General features: G+C 41.6%; 1 protein-coding gene across 1 annotated transcript in view; it reads right to left on the bottom strand.

The window, feature by feature from the left end:
* The window catches only part of TNFSF11 (TNF superfamily member 11), a 35611-nt gene extending 17896 nt beyond the window's left edge, over window positions 1–17715 (bottom strand). The window contains exons 1-2 of the mRNA XM_027116779.1: window positions 17453–17715; window positions 10301–10468 (exon numbers count right to left, since the gene is read on the bottom strand). Of these exons, the coding sequence (XP_026972580.1) occupies window positions 10301–10468; window positions 17453–17686 (402 nt within the window). The 5' untranslated portion in view covers window positions 17687–17715. The remainder of the gene's footprint in view (window positions 1–10300; window positions 10469–17452) is intronic.
* Window positions 17716–18242: the final 527 nt, after the last annotated feature.

The raw sequence follows: 18242 nt of genomic DNA, 5'->3' as shown, positions 1-18242 counted from the left end.
GAACCACAAGGTAATGAGCCTGGAGAGGCTGGCGTTGGAAGGAGAGTTCCAGAACACTAAAGGCTTTGTGTTATGCGTTCGGCAGCTCAGACTTTATCCTGATGACTACAGGGGGTCCACCAAAGGATTTCCTTAAGTAGGAAAGTAAGATTTGAATTTGAGAAGTCACTCAGCTGTGGAGAGGATGGACTGGAGGTAATGTGAGTAGGATGCGGTAGGACCTACTCAGTAGGACCACTTGCAGTGGTCCAGATGCAAAATGACAATGGTGATGGTGACACCTGTGTTCAGGTGACAACAGCAGTGACACAGAGTAAAGTATGTGAAGGTTTAGTAAGGAGGTAGAATTCCCAGGACAGGGGTGAGGTGAAAAGCCAATGAGTAAGTGTCTAAGACCATCTTCTGGCTTCTGATTCGGGGTGATGGAGATAATATCATAGTAATTCACCACAAAAGGGTAGATCAGATGAGAAGCAGGTACAGGCACCGAGGAGAAGAGATTCTGAGTTCACCTCAACTTTCTGATGAAGATAAGCCTTACAGTTTATAATTATCAAGATTATTTTTACTGCTGCTACTGCTGCTATTCCTACCTAGTGTTCTCAAAGGGCAATGACTAAGGACTGGGGTAGCACCCTCGTGATGAGGAAGCTATGAGAGAATGGACCTCTCCAGACCCTGAATCTCAGAAAGTTCAAGCAAACATTTATTGTCAGGTCATCTCAGATACAGACTGTTCTCTGCAACTTCCAAGACCCGTCTTCTCCACACAACACAGGCTGAATCCTACCTCTTAAATATAGTCATTCCTTCATCAATGGCTCCCCTGTCCTCCAGTGGCCCTCAACTCTTCTTAGGATGCTTAGAACACCTCTTTGGTCAGTATCCACCCTGAAGCCTTCTTGTAAAGATGGGCCAGCCCTCAGCCCTTCTAAAAAAGGATTTCCCACGTCACAAAGTCTACTCCTAAACAACCAAATCAGAATTTTCGTAACAGATCTGGGAACCTTTTTCTTTCTTTTGTAAATAAGGTCCCCAAGTGATTCTTAAGATCAAGCAGGTTTGGAAAACGCTGCTCTAGGGCACGCCATTCTCTCCAGTTCCACAGGCTGTACTTCTCCTAGGACGAGCCACTCCTGGTGGAGCAATCCAACCATCCTTTACCAAGTCCCCTCCAACTGAGGACCCTCAGTCTTACTGACTTCTGAGCTCAGATCTTAGCTCAGATCTTAGCTCAAGATCCCCATGCCACATAACGAGATGCTCCTCTTTCAGGAACGTCCTTCTTCTTCTCTGTTTCTTCAAAAATGTCAAGCCAGAGTATCTTTCCTTCCACCCTGGAGTACTTCTAGCACGAAGATAAGCCCACCTCTGACAACATCACTCCCTGGTTATTTCCCTCGTGCAGACCCTCCTACCTTTTGCCCTGGGTCTCCCCTGAGATTGAGCGCATCATGGCCAATGGCCCGTTGTTGGGCAAAAGGCAGTAGATGGCCTTGGTTTTGCAGGAAAATTCTGTGGGTCATACTTTGGCTTTCCCATGAAGGCAGCTTTTATAAATGCTAGATATGATTGGGGTTGATTGAATTGCAGTTCCCAAAACTGTTATGGCAGAGATGAAATCCCATTGGAAAACCACTACATGACTAACATCTTGACTTGGGAACATCAGTGCCCCCAAACCCCAAGTTGCCTTGTGGGTTTACAAGAAACTTTCTTGGGACACATACTCTTATATACAAAAGCAAAGAGATAATGAACGGGGTTTAATTTTTCCCCTTGTTTCTGCTGTGTGTGTATTAACTAAAAAGCAAATGAGAAATAATGGCTATGTTACAACTCCAGTGATTACAATTTCATAAACAGTTAAGATCTACTCAACTTTTAATTGATTTCTTATGTACTTTAGTTTTAAAAATGGGAATAGGCTTCCTGTAATAACTGACATTGGAATTCTAAGGAATCAGCTTCACAGATGAAAAAAAACAACCACTCAATCTGATGAACTTTCTGGCTTTAAATTAATGTTCTTGAATCCACAAAACCTACTAAAAACTGGACAAGTGAGAATCAAGGTCTATTCACAGATCACAGATGCATATGACTAAATGAACCTTTGAAAGTTCATCAGAAAGATGCATGCTATTAAATCTACCTTCAAATTTCTCTCTCTTCTGGAATCTAAGTAATCTTAAAGTACTTTAACTTTTAGAAAATAAAATCTTGACTGTTCCAATTTTTCATAGACGTGTATATATACAGAATTACCTCTTGTTCATATAGTGAACGCACTTTCCTGCCTTAATAGGGTTTAATGAGTACTGGAGACCACTTATTGTCCCCCTAGAATCCATCCTCTCCTCTCTCCAGTTAGTTATAGGCAACCCCTTTCCTCAAGCTTTGGTGCAAATGGTTGCCCCGCTAGAGACTACAATGTGTAGCCTACTTTGACATGACATCCATGTGTCATTTTATGAATAAGTTCCAGCCAATAAGATGCTACTAGAAATGACTGACGCCTCAACTTCCAGGTACCGCCTTGACTTTTTCTTTCTCCCTTTCCTCTGTCTGGAGATGACAATGTATGGAGAAACCAATGTGGATCCAGAGATGGAAGGTACCTGTTGAGGATGGAGGTGCCTTCCTGCCAGCCCTGAACTGCCACCTCCAGATTATTGCACACGAGAGAAAAATCTTCTATCTTATTTTGTCCAATGAGTGATGAGTCTCTTTGTTAGGGCAGCATAGACTATATGAAATAACAGTGAATATATGACTGAGGATCAAAGGGCTGTGAATCTTGGGTACATCATTCTTAGTACCAGGAGATAGTTTCATGTATATTGGGAATCCTGCAGGACATAAGGCCAACTAGGCACTGATTCCCAGGGAACAAAATAAGAATTCCAGGTAAGAATTAATGGTTCAGTGATTATGGCTCTGGTCTTACTCCCCATTTTCCAGTAAATCTTTGGAGGCTCAGAGACTTACTGACTCCAGGAAATGGTTAGTCAAGAATATGCTAACAACATAGCTTCCTGGTAGTCATCATCACCATTGGCTTTTCATAGTCTGGGATGAAATAAGAGAGTTTTACAAAAACATATAAGAAGCCAGAGCTGTGTTTTTGGTTCACATTGTAAACCTGCCTCTATATAGTTTATAAGCTATGAAGAGGCAAATAGACCTGGGGAAAACATGATTAAGGCAAGAAGTCCAGATGAACAGAAATTTCAACAAAAATTAACCTGTAGTATGATGATATGGAGGCATTATTGCTTCAGGCTGTAATATTAATAATTATCAATTATAACATTGGTGAGACATCCAGTAGATGTGAACCAGGCTTATAACATTCTGAGTGGCTTTGTGAGTTGGTCAATGACTCATGTTTATTTAAAAATATGAGTTTACAGAGTTCAAGAAGTCATCAGTCATCTACTTGTTCTTTTCCTTCAATCTTGGGTCTAAATTAGCTGTGATATATTCAGATGTGAGCAAAGTGGCTGCAGTTCTCGTCCTGATGGAACTAACCGCAGGTTCGTTCCAAGATCTCTAGGCATTTCTGATTGTGCAGCTTCTTCAGGGAAAAAATTTTAATGCTCCCAAACGCACATATTTATTTATCTAAGTATTAAATAAAAACGTTCCTGTATAGTAGCTACCTTATAAAATATTCACAAAAATATTTTGAAGCCACTATTAAAATATACAGATACATGTAAATCACCTTGCTTCCTTCCAGCAGCCTAGGGAGGTCCCCTTGAAGGCACTGAACGCCCCACGTTGGAGAGCAAGGGGATTGGTGTGATTTGTATATTGATTTCCTCTCTCCTCCCTATCACCCTTTCAGATACATTTCAAAGTAAGTTTCAGGAAGTCTTTCACAAACAGGTACCCAATGTGAAATCAACAAGCAGGCATCCTAACATCAAGCAGAGTCACATCCCAGCGCTCAGGATGTATAACTATGTATAAACAGATGGCTTTCCACTGAGACTGGTCGGGAGGTCTGAAGACCAAGTGCTACTCAGGCCTGAGCCCCCCGCACTGCTCCTCAGGCTGGCAGAGGCCACAGAGGCAGCCAAAGCTGGAGCAAGAATTGCTTTATAAATCGGACACCGTATTTGTACTAGTGTTTTCTTTATTGTCATAGACTGTTATGAGAGACTTTGTAAATTGTGGTTGGTAGGGTTGGATCACTAAGAGGCTTTCAGAGTTCTGTGCTGAAGGGAAAAAAAGCCAAGAAAACCCAGCCACAAACAAAAAAGGCAGAAAGAACAGCATTACTTGTCTGACCAAAGACGGGCTGGGTAAACAGCACTTTTTGCACACATAGAATGTGATACTGTGCTTATGTCTAGCATTTGTTACCATGGGATGCGGAGATCTCTCAGTAATGATTGCAGCCACAAAAGTGATTGTGTTTTACGGGTTCACCCAATATCTATATTAGAACTGAAGCTAAGATACAAACCTACTTATGAATGCCTGATACATCCATCCTATTTTTAGCATCAGCAAGAGAAATGAGAAATTTGATTCTTTTGACAAGATGTGTAGACTGTCACCTTAACCAATAATCCTCATCAAAGGATAACACATTTGGCAAATCATTATTTGGCCAAGGTAAGAGAAGGGTAAGTCCTTGGTTAAAGGACAAGTTATAGCAAAGTGCCTAGCACAGTGCGTGCACTGAATAAAACTGCTTGAGTCTAATGATAAGATGAATAACGTGTGTCTCCTTCCTAAAGAGTCTCTTGTCTGGGGGAAGAAATGGCATCTTCTACCTCCAAACACACGATGGTATATTATGACAACTTCTTATTCCTTAAAAAGAATTACCTGTGTGTAATATTGTTACCCATGAGTAACAATCGTATAGCACAACAAAAGCAAATATTAAATTAATGAAATAAAGTTCTACTCATCCTGTGAGTCACACTAGTCTGTTAGTATAATTAAAGCTGTGTGTCTTGGGAATTCCCTGGTGGTCCAGTGATTAAGACTTCGCCTTCCAGTGCAGATGGTGCGGGTTCATTCCCTGGTCGGGGAGCTAAGATCCCACATGCCTCACGGCCAAAAAACCAAAACATAAAACAGAACAACATTGTAAAAACTCAGTAAAGACTTGAAAAATGGGTCCACATCAAAAAATCTAAAAAAAAAAAAACCAACTGTGTGTCTTTAATAAGAGCAGTTGACTATTCTTGTCTGCCCACAAATCTTTCTCCTTCTGGCTTCCCAGGCACTGAATCTCTCATAATTAGTGTTACTCATGTGGAATGAGGCACCCTGTCCACAACAAGCTCCAAAAATAGTGAAAATTCTTTCATTATTGTTCATCAACATCTTTAAGTACAAATTGGCTTATCGTACCCTCTAGACAGTCTGAAAGCTCAAAGGAAATGGGACAATGAACAAGTAAGTTCTGATGGGGGAGTTAGCAGTGGAAAGTTCATCGAGGGAACAGAAGTGTAGGACTGCCAGGGAGCAGCTATTGGCCATGTCTCTCCATCTGGCATTTGTTTTCACTTAGGACGTGAGATAAGGCTATCACTTTTTAAAAAAAACAGCAAACAAACTGTCCTAGTCCCATTTTTGAATAACCCAAATTACACTCACTCATTCAAAATAATTTTCTATTATATTAAATTATACACACACATACATTCACACACATAAAATGAGGTCTACTCCAAGGTGTATGTTCTCGTTCATGGAGTACGGCTTTGCATAGTTCCATCTTTACATTACCCAATCTTATTTTAAATGCCTCTATAGAGTTTTCTAGCTTTGTACGTTCCTTGTTAAGCTAATTTTTCAGGCTTTTAAAAAATTATGAATGAAATCTTTCATTCATGTTTTCTAATTATTGTTTGAAATGGGGGCAGCTAGTGATTATTACCTATTAACTATTTTTTTAAATAAATAAATAAATTTATTTATTTATTTTTGGCTGCGTTGGGTCTTTGTTGCTGCGCGCGGGCTTCCTCTAGTTGCGGCGAGCTGGGGCTACTCTTCGTTGCTGTGCATGGGCATCTCATTGCAGTGGCTTCTCTTGTTGCGGAGCACGGGCTCTAGGTGCGCGGGCTTCAGTAGTTGTGGCTCGCGGGCTCAGTAGTTGTGGAGCACAGGCTTAGTTGCTCTGCGGCATGAGGGATCTTCCCGGACCCGTGTCCCCTACACTGGCAGGCGGGTTCTTAACCACCGTGCCACTAGGGAAGTCCCTACCTATTAACTTTTACAAACTGATTTACTTTGCTTGTAGCTTTTCAGTTCTTTTGAATTTTCCCAAGTACACAATCATATCACATGCAGATTCTACCTTCTATATATTTTATTTCATTCTCATGTGTAATTACACTTGCTAGCACATTCTGAACAATGTTAAATGACATGGGGACAGTGGGCATCTTTGGTGTATTCCCGATATTAAGAGAAATGCTCCTGTTTTTCATCATTAGCTAACTTTTAGTTTGAGCTATTTAGGATAACATCAAGAATCCATCCCGTTCTGTTTTCTAATGGATTTTAAACATCAGAAATAAGTGCAAAATTTTGTCAATCACTTCTCAGTGTCTATGAGATGATAACATTTTTCTCCTTTGACCTGTGAAGATGAACCATCCTTGCATTCTCATAGGTAAATGTTAATGGTATCTGTTCTTCTTTTTTGTTGGTTTTTTTTTTTTTTGCGGTACGCAGGCCTCTCACTGTTGTGGCCTCTCCCGTTGCGGAGCACAGGCTCTGGACGCGCAGGCTCAGCGGCCATGGCTCATGGGCCCAGCTGCTCCGCAGCATGTGGGATCTTCCCGGACAAGGGCACGAAACCGTGTCCCCTGCATTGGCGGGCGGACTCTCAACCACTACGCCACCAGGGAAGCCCCTGTTCTTCTTAATATTACTTATTTTCCAAATTATCTTGGCTAATCTTGCATACTTATTCTTCCAGAGGAAACCCAAAGTATAATTTTTAAGAACCAGAACACCATTGAAATTAAAAGTTTATCTCTTTTTCATTGTAAGGATATACAATATGGGTTGATTTAAACAGAAAATTAGGAGACAATCATTTGCCTAACCAGAATTACCTTAATTAGAGGTTCAGCTTTGAACTAACAGATTACCTCTGGTACATGTCAATGTTTATAGATAGACCACTCAGTATTTAGGAGGTGAGATAAAAAACTGACTACTGAAAATGAAACATAAAACAAAAACAATAAAAAATGAATTAGAATTTGTCTTTCTCTGTCTGACTTAACTTCACTAAGTATAATATTCTTTAGGTCCATCCGCGTTGCTGCAAATGGCAATATTTCATTCTTTTTTTTAATAGATCACTTACATGTGAAATCTAAAAAACAATACAGAAGAATGTATATGCAAAAACAGAAACAGACTCACAGACAGAAAACAAACTTGTGGTTACCAGAGGGAGAGAGGGAGGGAAGGAGGGACAAATTAGGAGTATGGGATTAACAGATACAAACTACTATACATAAAATAGAATAAGCAACAAGGATTTACTGTACAGCCCAGGGAATTATATCCAACATTTTGTAATAACCTATAATGGAATATAATCTGAAAAAAAACTGAATCACTTTGCTGTATACCTGAAACTAACACAATATTGTAAATCAAGTATACTTCAATAAGAAAAGAATAGCAAATTGAGTATTAGATGTCACAATATATAGCTCAGTAGATCCTCTTTTTCCCAATGTAGGTCAGGATTTTTGACGATAATTTTAAATTGAGGGTCTTGCAAATGTTATGTCTTTCTCTCCTCCACTAATACACGATCCTTCAACATACAGCTTAAAATGCCTTAAGAACAGGCTGTTTAATTTCTTACTGTATTAATTAAATTAATTAATTATACATCTTAAATAGACCTAGAAGTTTCCTAAGGATAGTATATAATCAACATGTTTATTGCTGATGGTGATAAAAATGTCCCAGTGGTTTTCTGCAACTTGCTTCAGTGTTCTATTGTTTTGTCCTATTGCATGTTCAGAAAAATGATCAGACCTGCTCTATCAAAACTTTTAAAATATGTCTTTGATTAAATCATCAACAATGACAATGAATTAGTCATAACGGTGATAAAAGTAATATACAAACATTTAATGAGTGCATACTATATTTCCAGTACTGTGCTTAGGTCCTTTATATCTTTTATTTCAAATGAGCCACAGTCCTGCTACAGAGGGACTGTGAGCTCCACTTTTTAAAGATAAGGAAGCCAAAGCGAAGAAATGTTAAGTATTTTCCAAGATCACATTTATTTAATCATAAGTCTATCTGACTTCACATGCCACGATTTTTCCCACAAAATATATATGAATTAAGATGATGTGAGCAGAGGTAAATACAGTATAGTAGCCATTCAATTTCCAATTTCTTTCCATAGTAAAAAATCAGAAGTTACTCATTTTTCTCTTATTTTTAGTAGTTTAATTTTTTGCAAAAAAAGAAAATGTTATAGAACTTTAAAAAATGAATTAGACTAGTGGAATTGCTGTTGCTATAGCTCAAAAGTTACAAAGTAAGATAAAAAGATCAAATTTAAATGCATATTTTAAAATATGCATCTACTGCGTAAAGCTAAGCACCTACACACTATAACGAAAATGTAATATTTTTAAGCAATAGCTCTTATAGATATTAGAACGATATGTACTTCTTTGATTCTATGATGTATTTTTTTTATATTTCAGAATCTCTGAAACTGATGCAACAAGAATCTATAATGATCATGTTTAATTCTCCAGTTAAAGTTTTTTTCTTTCTTTGTGATGCACGAGATAAAGTAAGCTGAAAATTCGTGGTATCTTATATTTCTTGAAATATAGCAAATATCAGTTTTTTTTTTTTTTTTTTTTTTTTTTTTTCCGGGGCCCTTTCCTTTTTTGGCCTCTGCCGTTGTGAAGCACAGGCTCCGGACGCACAGGCTCATCGGCCATGGCTCACGGGCCCAGCCGCTCCGCGGCATGTGGGATCTTCCCGGACCGGGACACGAACCCGCGTCCCCTGCATCAGCAGGCGGACTCTCAACCACTGCGCCACCAGGGAAGCCCCCCAAATATCAGTTTTAAGGGTTATACAAAACAGCTTTATCGCCCTACTTCTATGTCCAATACATATCCTCTTTTTAAAAAATGCTATTACTATTTGTGAAACTTTAAAAAAGAAACTAATTCAATTTTAGTTTAGATTTAAGGCATTTGCGAACTTTAGTATTTACTCTAAGATGATCAGAGATAGCCCAGGGAGTTGCAAACTAGACGTTGGGATATATGAGTGGATGCAAGAATCCATGCAGATGTGCCCACAAGTATGCAATGTATACAGATGTGCATGCACTGGAGTCACGGGATTCTACCCGGTTCTTGGGGAGAAGTAAAATAATTGCGAGGCTGCAGAATTCTCAAGTGACTTTATCCAGGAAAGTAAAACAGGCAGTTATTACAGGGTTTCTCAATTGAGGCTGTCGGTGTAGAGAAGTCCTCCGTCTTCTCTGTCCCCATCTCCTCCCTTCTCACCCAGCTCTCCCGGAGAATGAAAAATGGACAGAGAATTTCCATCTCACCCACCACACCAATTCTTGCTCTATGCGCTTTACCCCCTCACTTCGGATGACAACAGTGGACCAGCTATAGTTATTCTCAGCAGAGACCTGGATCCACAGATGTGGAATAGAGGTTCCTACCATTGCAAAACCAGATATAAAGAAAGTAGCCAGCAGAGAATCCTGTGAGCTAAAGGAATAGAGTCTTCTAAGGCTGGGAATTCAAACTAGCAAACTGACCCAATGACTACCACAAACCATGTTTGTCCTCTTTCCAAGTGTGAATGTAAATCCCTCCTCCAAAATAAGAGAAGAAAAGAAAGAAAGAAAAGAAAGTAAGAAAGAAAGAAAGAAAGAAAGGAAGGAAGAAAGAAAGAAAGAAAGAAAGAAAGAAAGAAAGGGAGAGAGAGGGAGGGAGGGAGGAAGGAAGAAGAAAGAAAGAAAAAGAAGGAAAGAAAGAAAGGAAGAAAAGGAAGGAAGGAAGGAAGAAAGAAAGAGAAAGGAAGGAAAGAAAAGAATATTTGCATGAATGTTGCTGGTCACCAAAACTAACCACTACCAACTTCAAAAGAATTCTGCTAATCCCGCAAAAAATTCTCTTTAGCTCTTTTACAAATTATTAAAATAAAAAAGAACAAAGTCAAAAGCACTTAGCCAGTTTTAATTTTCAATATTAGGAGAGTCAGTGAGGGCCCTTGACTTATCTCAGTGTGGACTCACCTTTTGCACAGCTGCTTGAAAGGCCTGTTTAATTCTCTTACACGAATCAGGTACTAATTTTGAGTCTTGACTCTCCAGAGTTGTGTCTTGCAAATCCGTGTTTTCGTGGAGTTTGAAAATTCTATTAATGCAGTGAGTGTCATCTTCTGATATTCTATTAGGATCCATCTGAGGGGGGAAAAATGTGAGGACGTCAGAGTGGTTATCATTGATCATTCTGTTATTTAATAAAGTGTGACTTAAGGACAAAAGAATTCATTCTTGCAAGAGTCATTATGTCCCCAACAACTAGTAGTTAATACAATTACCATCGAGTTGGTGAAAAAATTGACTTCTAATTCATTTTTATGAGTAGCTGACTACCATCCACAACACACCTGTACACATGTGATTCATGGGGAAATTATCAAAATCGTCTGACATTGTAAAAGTGCTCACTGAGGGGAGGGGAATCAAAGAAATTACATGCGTTCAGTACAGGGAGAGACAGCCTTTTATCTTTAAGTCCCCCCCCACCCCATGCAGCACGCTATGTGGGATTATGAAGCCCACTTGGATGTTCAAAGCATGAAACCTATATAAATCACGTGAAATTAACATCATGTTCAGCTGCCATGTTTGCCTGGCCTTTTCCCTTAATCAATGTGTGGGTTTTTGGGGGTTTGTTTTGTGGTACGCGGGCCTCTCACTGCTGTGGCCTCTCCCGTTGCGGAGCACAGGCTGCGGACGTGCAGGCTCAGCGGCCATGGCTCACGGGCCCAGCCGCTCCGCGGCATGTGGGATCTTCCCGGACCGGGGCACGAACCCGTGTCCCCTGCATTGGCAGGCTGACTCTCAACCACTGCGCCACCAGGGAAGCCCCAATGTGTGTTTTAATCAGCTGAAGAGGGGAGGGAGAAATCCACTTCCTAGCCCCAAAGAAAATCTGAAGCCAGAAGCATTATTTCCCTTTTCGTTGAACCTCTCATCAGTTTTCTTAACCTGGAGTGGTACGTCTGTCAGAGGGGGCCTGAGGATGTGTGTGGTGGTATTTGGTGTGAGCTGGGATGAGGAGGGCTCACGGTGTGAGCAAGCTCTATGGATCCATGCTGAGGGGATGCTAAAATTCTTGTAGTGTACTAGATAGTCCCACCCAAAATATCCCCATTACGTTATTAGCTGGTCCCCTGGTTAAAACAGGTGCCAACGTAAGCATTTCTTCAAGTATTACTCTTTTCTTAAAATTGTCTGCCAGCTCCTCCTGGGGCTCCTACAAGCCTTTGTAGTGGTTTCAACTGCCAAGTACATAGTAGAGGTAATTAGCTACCTGACTGTTTTAATTGGTTTAATTTTTAAGTGGTTTAATTTATTGTCCTCTTCTTTCAAAAAATTCAAGGTGTTTCATGTGCATTTGCTTATGACTAGGTACAGGCTAGATGAAAAACAGGGAAAATTATGTAAGTTTCCAATAACCAAAGCCCAGTCAATTAATATCAAGTCTCTCGTTCCCTGGTTTAATCATCTTTTTGAAAGTCATCAGAAGATGTGCAGGTTTATTAACCAGCTGTCAGAAGGAAGCTAAGAAAGTACCCTATCCATACCTGAGATTCTCAAAATGAAATAACAGCCTTTCAACAAACGTGCACCCGCTAATACAAATTTTATCATTCCACTTTTGCACGGTGTGACTCGGGAAGCAAAACTATTTGCAATCCAAGTTTACTTTTTATTTCTTTAAAATAATTAGTATGAATCAGAATACCTGAGATTTTATATAAGGCAAGTGTTCAATTCCATACTTTTTTTAAAAAGCTCACTTATACCAATAAGTTTCACAAAAAACCAGAGAAGCCTGGACAACTGATATGAAGAGTCGTTGGGTTCAGACCTCAAGAAAGAAGAATCCTGCAAAAGGCCTCAGCTGGCTCACCACCAGGAAGCCGCTGAGCTAAAGGAACAGTGTGATATTAGTGGGGAAATGCCTGGGTACCCTAACATTGGTTAAGCTCCAGTCCCGCTGACAAGCTAAGTGTCATCAACAGAAGCAGCAGTACTGGCGACCCTTGCTATGGAAACTAGAGTCCAATCACTTGCAGCGTTACAGGCTCACCCAGAATTTGTTAGAAATGCAGACGCTCAGGCGCCACCCAGGCAGTGCCTGTGAATCTGCATTCTAACTGGATCCCAGGTGATTCTGATGCACATTAAAGTTTGAGAAGTAATGCTTTCAAATACCAAAGATACAAATATCGATTGTCTGCTATTAAAATGTCTCCAAATTTCTTTCACACCAATCTTAAAATTTTTTCACAAGTAATACCAATTAGTATTAATACAAAATTACTGAAATGGTCAATAATGGCTAAGGGTTTAATGCAAAGAAATATAATGCAAAGATTTTTGTCTCTTCTCTCTTAAAAATATGTCCATGCCCAGGTCCCACCCTTGGCCAATTTAATCAATATCCCCAAGGGGAGGGGTCAACTGAGTCCCTCTCCCCAAGTGTTTCTAATGTGCAGGTGAGAACCACTGTTTCAGAAAGTCACATTAGCGCTAAAACATATATAAAATGTCACCAATTGTTTTCCAAAATGAAAGTATGGAATAATTAATTTTGATATACTCACTTATTTTGTTTATTTAAGGGTCATATGTTAGAATTTTATTTTTATTATTTTTAAAAATTTATTTTATTGAAGTATAGTTGATTTACAATGTTGTATTAGTTTCTGGTGTACAGAAAAGTGATTCAGTTATACATATATATAACAGTTTGCATCTGCTAATCCCAAACTCCCACTCTATCCCTCTCCAACTCTGCCCACCCTCTTGGCAACCACAAGTCTGTTCTCTATGTCTGAGTCTATTTCTGTTTCGTAAATAAGTTCATCTGTGTCATATTTTAGATTCCACATATAAGTGATATCATATGGTATTTTTTTCTCTGACTCACTTCACTTAGTATGATAATCTCTAGGTCCATCCATGTTACTGCAAATAGCATTATTTCATTCTTTTTTATGGCTGAGTAATATTCCACTGTGTATATGTACCACATCTTCTTTATCCATTCATCTGTCAATGGACATTTAGGTTGTTTCCATGTCTTGGCTAATGTGAATAGTGCTGCTATGAACATAGGGTTGCATGTGTCTTAGAAATTTATTTTTAACCTGCAAGCAAATGTCTTTCTTATTCCAGTGCCCTTGCAGCTCTCCTTTCCTGAAGATGGAGACCAGGAGAAAGGGTGGCGTAGAGGTGCAGGGGTGCAGGGCCAGCAACACACACAGGCAAATGATGGCCTCTGCTCCTGTGGTCTCAGCACTGCAGGAGCTGCAGGGCAGGGCGTCGGACTGAGTGGACCCTCCACATTACTCACCGAGCGGCTGGACAAATGTAACCTCTCCCCTAACAACCCATCCCCTGACACAGCAGTCTGGATAGAAAATTTATATGATGGAAAAATTGCACTTTTTAGTCTATTTTAGCTACTAACGAGATCATTTACACATTAAAAATTAGAAGAAGGTATATTTCTAGTGCTGCAAGTCATTTGAAAAGCTTTTTCAGTAAATTCAACGTGCAAAGCCCTAGGCTGGATGCTGTAAAGAAGGTAGTGAGCAAAATGGGCAGTCCTGACCTTCGAGGAACTTACACTCGACAGAGGAACGAAGAAACTCATCCAAAATTCACAGTAAAAAAAAAAAAAAAAAAAAAAAAACCACAGTAAACAATAAATGAATTCATTGTACCTAGAAATGACTGAAAATATTAAGTGAATCTTGAATATCTGATTTAAACTGGACTTCAAAAATACAGTGATCAGACCATGTAGTTCATGTGAAAGGAACTCAATCTTTAAAAAAAAAAAAAACTTCCTTGAAACTTAATCATCTGTAGGGTTAAATGAGGCAGGATGCTAGACATTTGTGCTACTTTGTTTTCTGTTTTTTTCAAGCAGGCAGCCTACACACCTCCACATCAGATTTCCGGTTCTCCTGTTTGGGTAACAAACAGCCCAGGGAGGCTGGTGTGCATATTGGGGGTTTGGTGGAAGGGGTTAAAAGGGGACAGAGATTGAGTTTCCTGAAAAGCTTATCTTGTAGCTAAGCTCTGAACTTTGGATATGGTTATACGGATGCTTAAAAAAAACAGGGCACATAAATTTTAAAAGCAACTTTTTGTAAGGGTTTTTTTTTTCTTTGTAAACCAAAGTATGAATACTGTGTGGTAAATATATAGCACAAGCCATATGCTATTTTTTCTTTGGCAAGGTTGGTAGGGGAAAAGCTAATCTACACTGGATCTAGTACTTTTTTTTTTTTTCTTTATCTAGGCACAAGAAATCTACAAACATTCAGGAGGCTGATTCACATTTAGCTATTCAAACATGAGTGGAGCAGGGGAAAATTTTTTGTCACTATAATTTTTACATTATTTGGGGGCATTTTTCTAAATGCATTTAAGACTAAATTGAATTGTTTTTTCTTAAGGATTTGCATGGCTCTCCCCTCCCATCTTTAACAAAAACAATAAAACTGGCTCGTTTTCTTTTCTTTTCTTTTTTTTTAACTGTTAACTGCAAACATATTACCTGATATTAGATGATTTCATTCTAGTTCAAACACATTCAGAAGCCCCAAGTAGTTGCCCCACAAATTTAGTGGAAATCAAAAAACTATCTATTTGGTACCAAGTTCTAATCCAAGGAAGCTGATATAAGTGAAAATGTTAAATCAGTGTCAGGTCAAACTGAATCTACTCTCTCAACTAGAACTTTGAAAGAAGGCTTCCAGCATATGTAAAAGTGGAAAGAATTGTAGACTTGTAGAACCTCCAGGTACCCATCACCGAGCTTCAGCAATTACCAGTGCATGGCCAATCTTGTTTCATCTATAAGCAACCACTTCCCTGTTCCCCAGGTTCCCCACCTATTATTTTGCAACGAATTCCAAACATCTTATTTCATTTGTAACTACTTCCGAATGTATCTCTAAATGATTAGGGCCCCTTTCAGTATTAACTGTAGATACCGTACTCAGCAAAACGTAACCACATCTAGTGGAGTATCCTCCTATGAAAACATTCCTCCTAATATTACTTCTTAACTGAAGGAGATGACCTTTTAAAAATGTAATACACAGTTGGGTTCAGAGTAATGGTTAATATATATTTGCATAAGTCTTGGAGAAGCCCAATCTTCATGGCATTTAGGAAAACTGTACCCAGAAATTCGATGACATTAAATTCTCCATCTGAAAATTTTCTATCCATGTGACATCAAGATTGCTAGATGATCATCAGAAAGCTAGAATCCTCAGCCCACCAGGCCATTAATATTGAGAATCCCTACAAAGAAGCTGAACACTTTCTTCAGCAGCCCAACAGGTCATTCTTTCCTAAATGGTCACGCCGATTTCCATGGTTCCTGCCAATCTAAGCTGTTTCTGGTCCCTAGAACTCATTCATTCCCTACTGCTCTTTCAGTGCTGAATACTCACTTCACTACCACTGCTACGAAAATGCCATAACCCCAAATTGTTAAAAAAGATAAAAGAGAACGACTGAATCTTCTGTCCCTTTTCTGAATGCTTCTCTCTTACTGGACTAAGAATTTAAAGTCTTTTGCTTATAGGCCCCTTCATTACCTGGCATCATGCAATGCACACAGTATGTGGACATTGTATGTTGAATAAACGATTCTTAATTCATATTCCATACCATTTAAGAGTGTCATGTGCAGTGCAGGCACTCAATATAGAGACATTAAATGGTGGGGCGGGGCAGGGGGAGGAGGGGGACAGGACCACATGCTGGATGAGAAAATGGATAAATCACTCATTCTTCGCTACAGCATACTCCAATGAAAGAAAAATGTTTCATCACTTTCATATAGATTTGTGTAATCTATATTGCAAGTAAACCACTTGAAAGTTGTATTTTTAGAAAAACTTCCTCTCAATAGGAAAAGATTATTTTTATTAACATACAAATACAAATTTTCTAAAGCACTGCACGTAGTATGTCTACCTTTTAGTAGATAAACTAGTTCTATAAAATGCAAATTAGTGGATACTGAATATTTAACAAAAAGCCTATGATTACAAGTAATGGAGTTCAAGACCCTGGCACACGTCCAAATCCCATACAGCCCAGGCAATGCCTTGTTCTGATGCGTTCAATTTGGTTTGGTAATCACCTTTGAATCTGAAAACCAATGAAGTCCAAACCCAAGTCTCTTTTCCCATAAAAAAAAAAATGCACAGTCAGCCCCCCACTTCCTTTGAGAAAGAGTTCACAGCACCAGACAAGAATACTTGAATGAATCCAACCAACTGCACTGCAATTTCCAAGAAAACACAAGAGCATAAACCACCAGTAAGCATAAGGTTACAGATTTACCCCTTCCTTTCTACTATCTCTCTGCCGTTCCTAACCGGCTTCCTCACCTTTGAAAATGTGGTTACTTGCTAGATTGTCGCTAGGCTGTGCCGGGGGAGAGAACACCTCCACACACACTTTGCTTCCTTCCTCCGCCCACTTAGTGGGAAGGCACGAAGGCCCTTCTTTCTTCTCTCACTCCGCGCTAGCGGAGCCCGGGTCCTAAGACCAGGCTTCTCTGGCCGCGCTATGTCTTTCGGTCCATCTGGCGACTTGGGCATCGCCCCCCGGGGCTCCAGCGGCTGCCGGCAGCGCACGCACTGCGCGGTGCAAAACCAACCAACCCCAGGACCCCAAATCCTCCCGGGGGTGGGTGGGAAGGAAAGGGTCGATTCCCAACGGTAGGCGCTCAATTGTTTTTCCTGAGTGGACCTAAGTTCATTCTTTGCTTCAAGTGGGAGGTGGAAGCAGAGAAAAGTGTGCAGTCGTTTCCCGAAGAGGTGAGCGGCCAATGCGGTCTCGCCGGGGGAAATTCAAACGCACCAGGCCGGGCGAGCTCAGCTTCGGCGCGCAGGGGGCCGGGTGCGTGCGCGAGGACCAGAGGCCGGCGCGCCGGGCCCCGCGCCTGGCTGTCCCCCAGCCGGACGCTCCCTTTTTAGGGTCACTTTCCCCTCCCCAGATATGCAAGCTCTGGGGAGTCAAGCCGGGGGACTAGACTCCATCGCCTGCAAAGTGCTGGAGGATGAAGGCGGGTGCGCCCCGCCCGCGCGCCCCTGGGAGGCGAGCACTCACCTGCGCTCGGAAGTAAAGGAACAGGGCGACGCTGCACGCGACCTGGCCCAGCCCCAGCCCCAGCAGGGCCACGAACGTGGAGCGGGAGGCGGCGGCGGAATGGTGCGGGGCGGGCTGCGCGGGCGGCGGCGGCGGGGCGTGCAGGGCGCCCTCGTGCGGGGCGCCGGAGCCGCCGCTGCCCATCTCCTCGGAGGCGCGCAGGTACTTGGTGTAGTCTCGGCTGGCGCGGCGCATGGCGCTCGGCCCGCCTCGCTCCGGCGCTCGCCTCCCTCCGGGGCTGTTATGCCGGCGGCCAAGTGCAAAGGCAGCGCAGAGCCGGCGCGCGGCCAGGCGGGCCTCGACGTAGGGGCGCTCAGAGCCGGGCGCTGCTCCTGGGGCGCGCGGGCGAGCGAGGAGGGTGCCGGCCGCCCCAACTCTTATAAACCGCTTCGGGAGGGCTGGCCCCGGGAGCCAATCAGCCCCGGCCGAGCCTGCCTCTTCCACTCCCACCCCTGGCTCCCCTTCCTTCCTTTCGCCCTCCCTCCCTTACTCTCTCCCTGAAAGGCCTCCTCCCTCCCCATCGGGGCCCTCGGAGGAGGAGGCTGTGGGTTGTTCTAGCGGTTCCAGAGGCCACTTGCCCATCCTCAGCGGCCTTTCTGGAGGTCCAAGAGGTGGGCTGGGGGAGATGCAGATGAATGCCTTGGTCAAGGACAAAGGTGACATCGCAGACATTCCTGGGGCAGTTGGCATCCCCGAGCCTCAGTTTCCCCTATAGGATTTAGAAAATTGGACTTGGTGATGTCTGAAGGCC

This window comes from Aethalodelphis obliquidens, unplaced genomic scaffold, assembly GCF_003676395.1.
Source record: "Aethalodelphis obliquidens isolate GAN/ISIS:26980383/991018 unplaced genomic scaffold, ASM367639v1 scaffold16, whole genome shotgun sequence".
In the NCBI taxonomy this organism is placed as follows: Eukaryota; Metazoa; Chordata; class Mammalia; order Artiodactyla; family Delphinidae; genus Aethalodelphis; species Aethalodelphis obliquidens.
The sequence above is the reverse complement of the archived record's forward strand: the minus strand, read 5'-3'. Positions and strand labels throughout refer to the sequence as shown.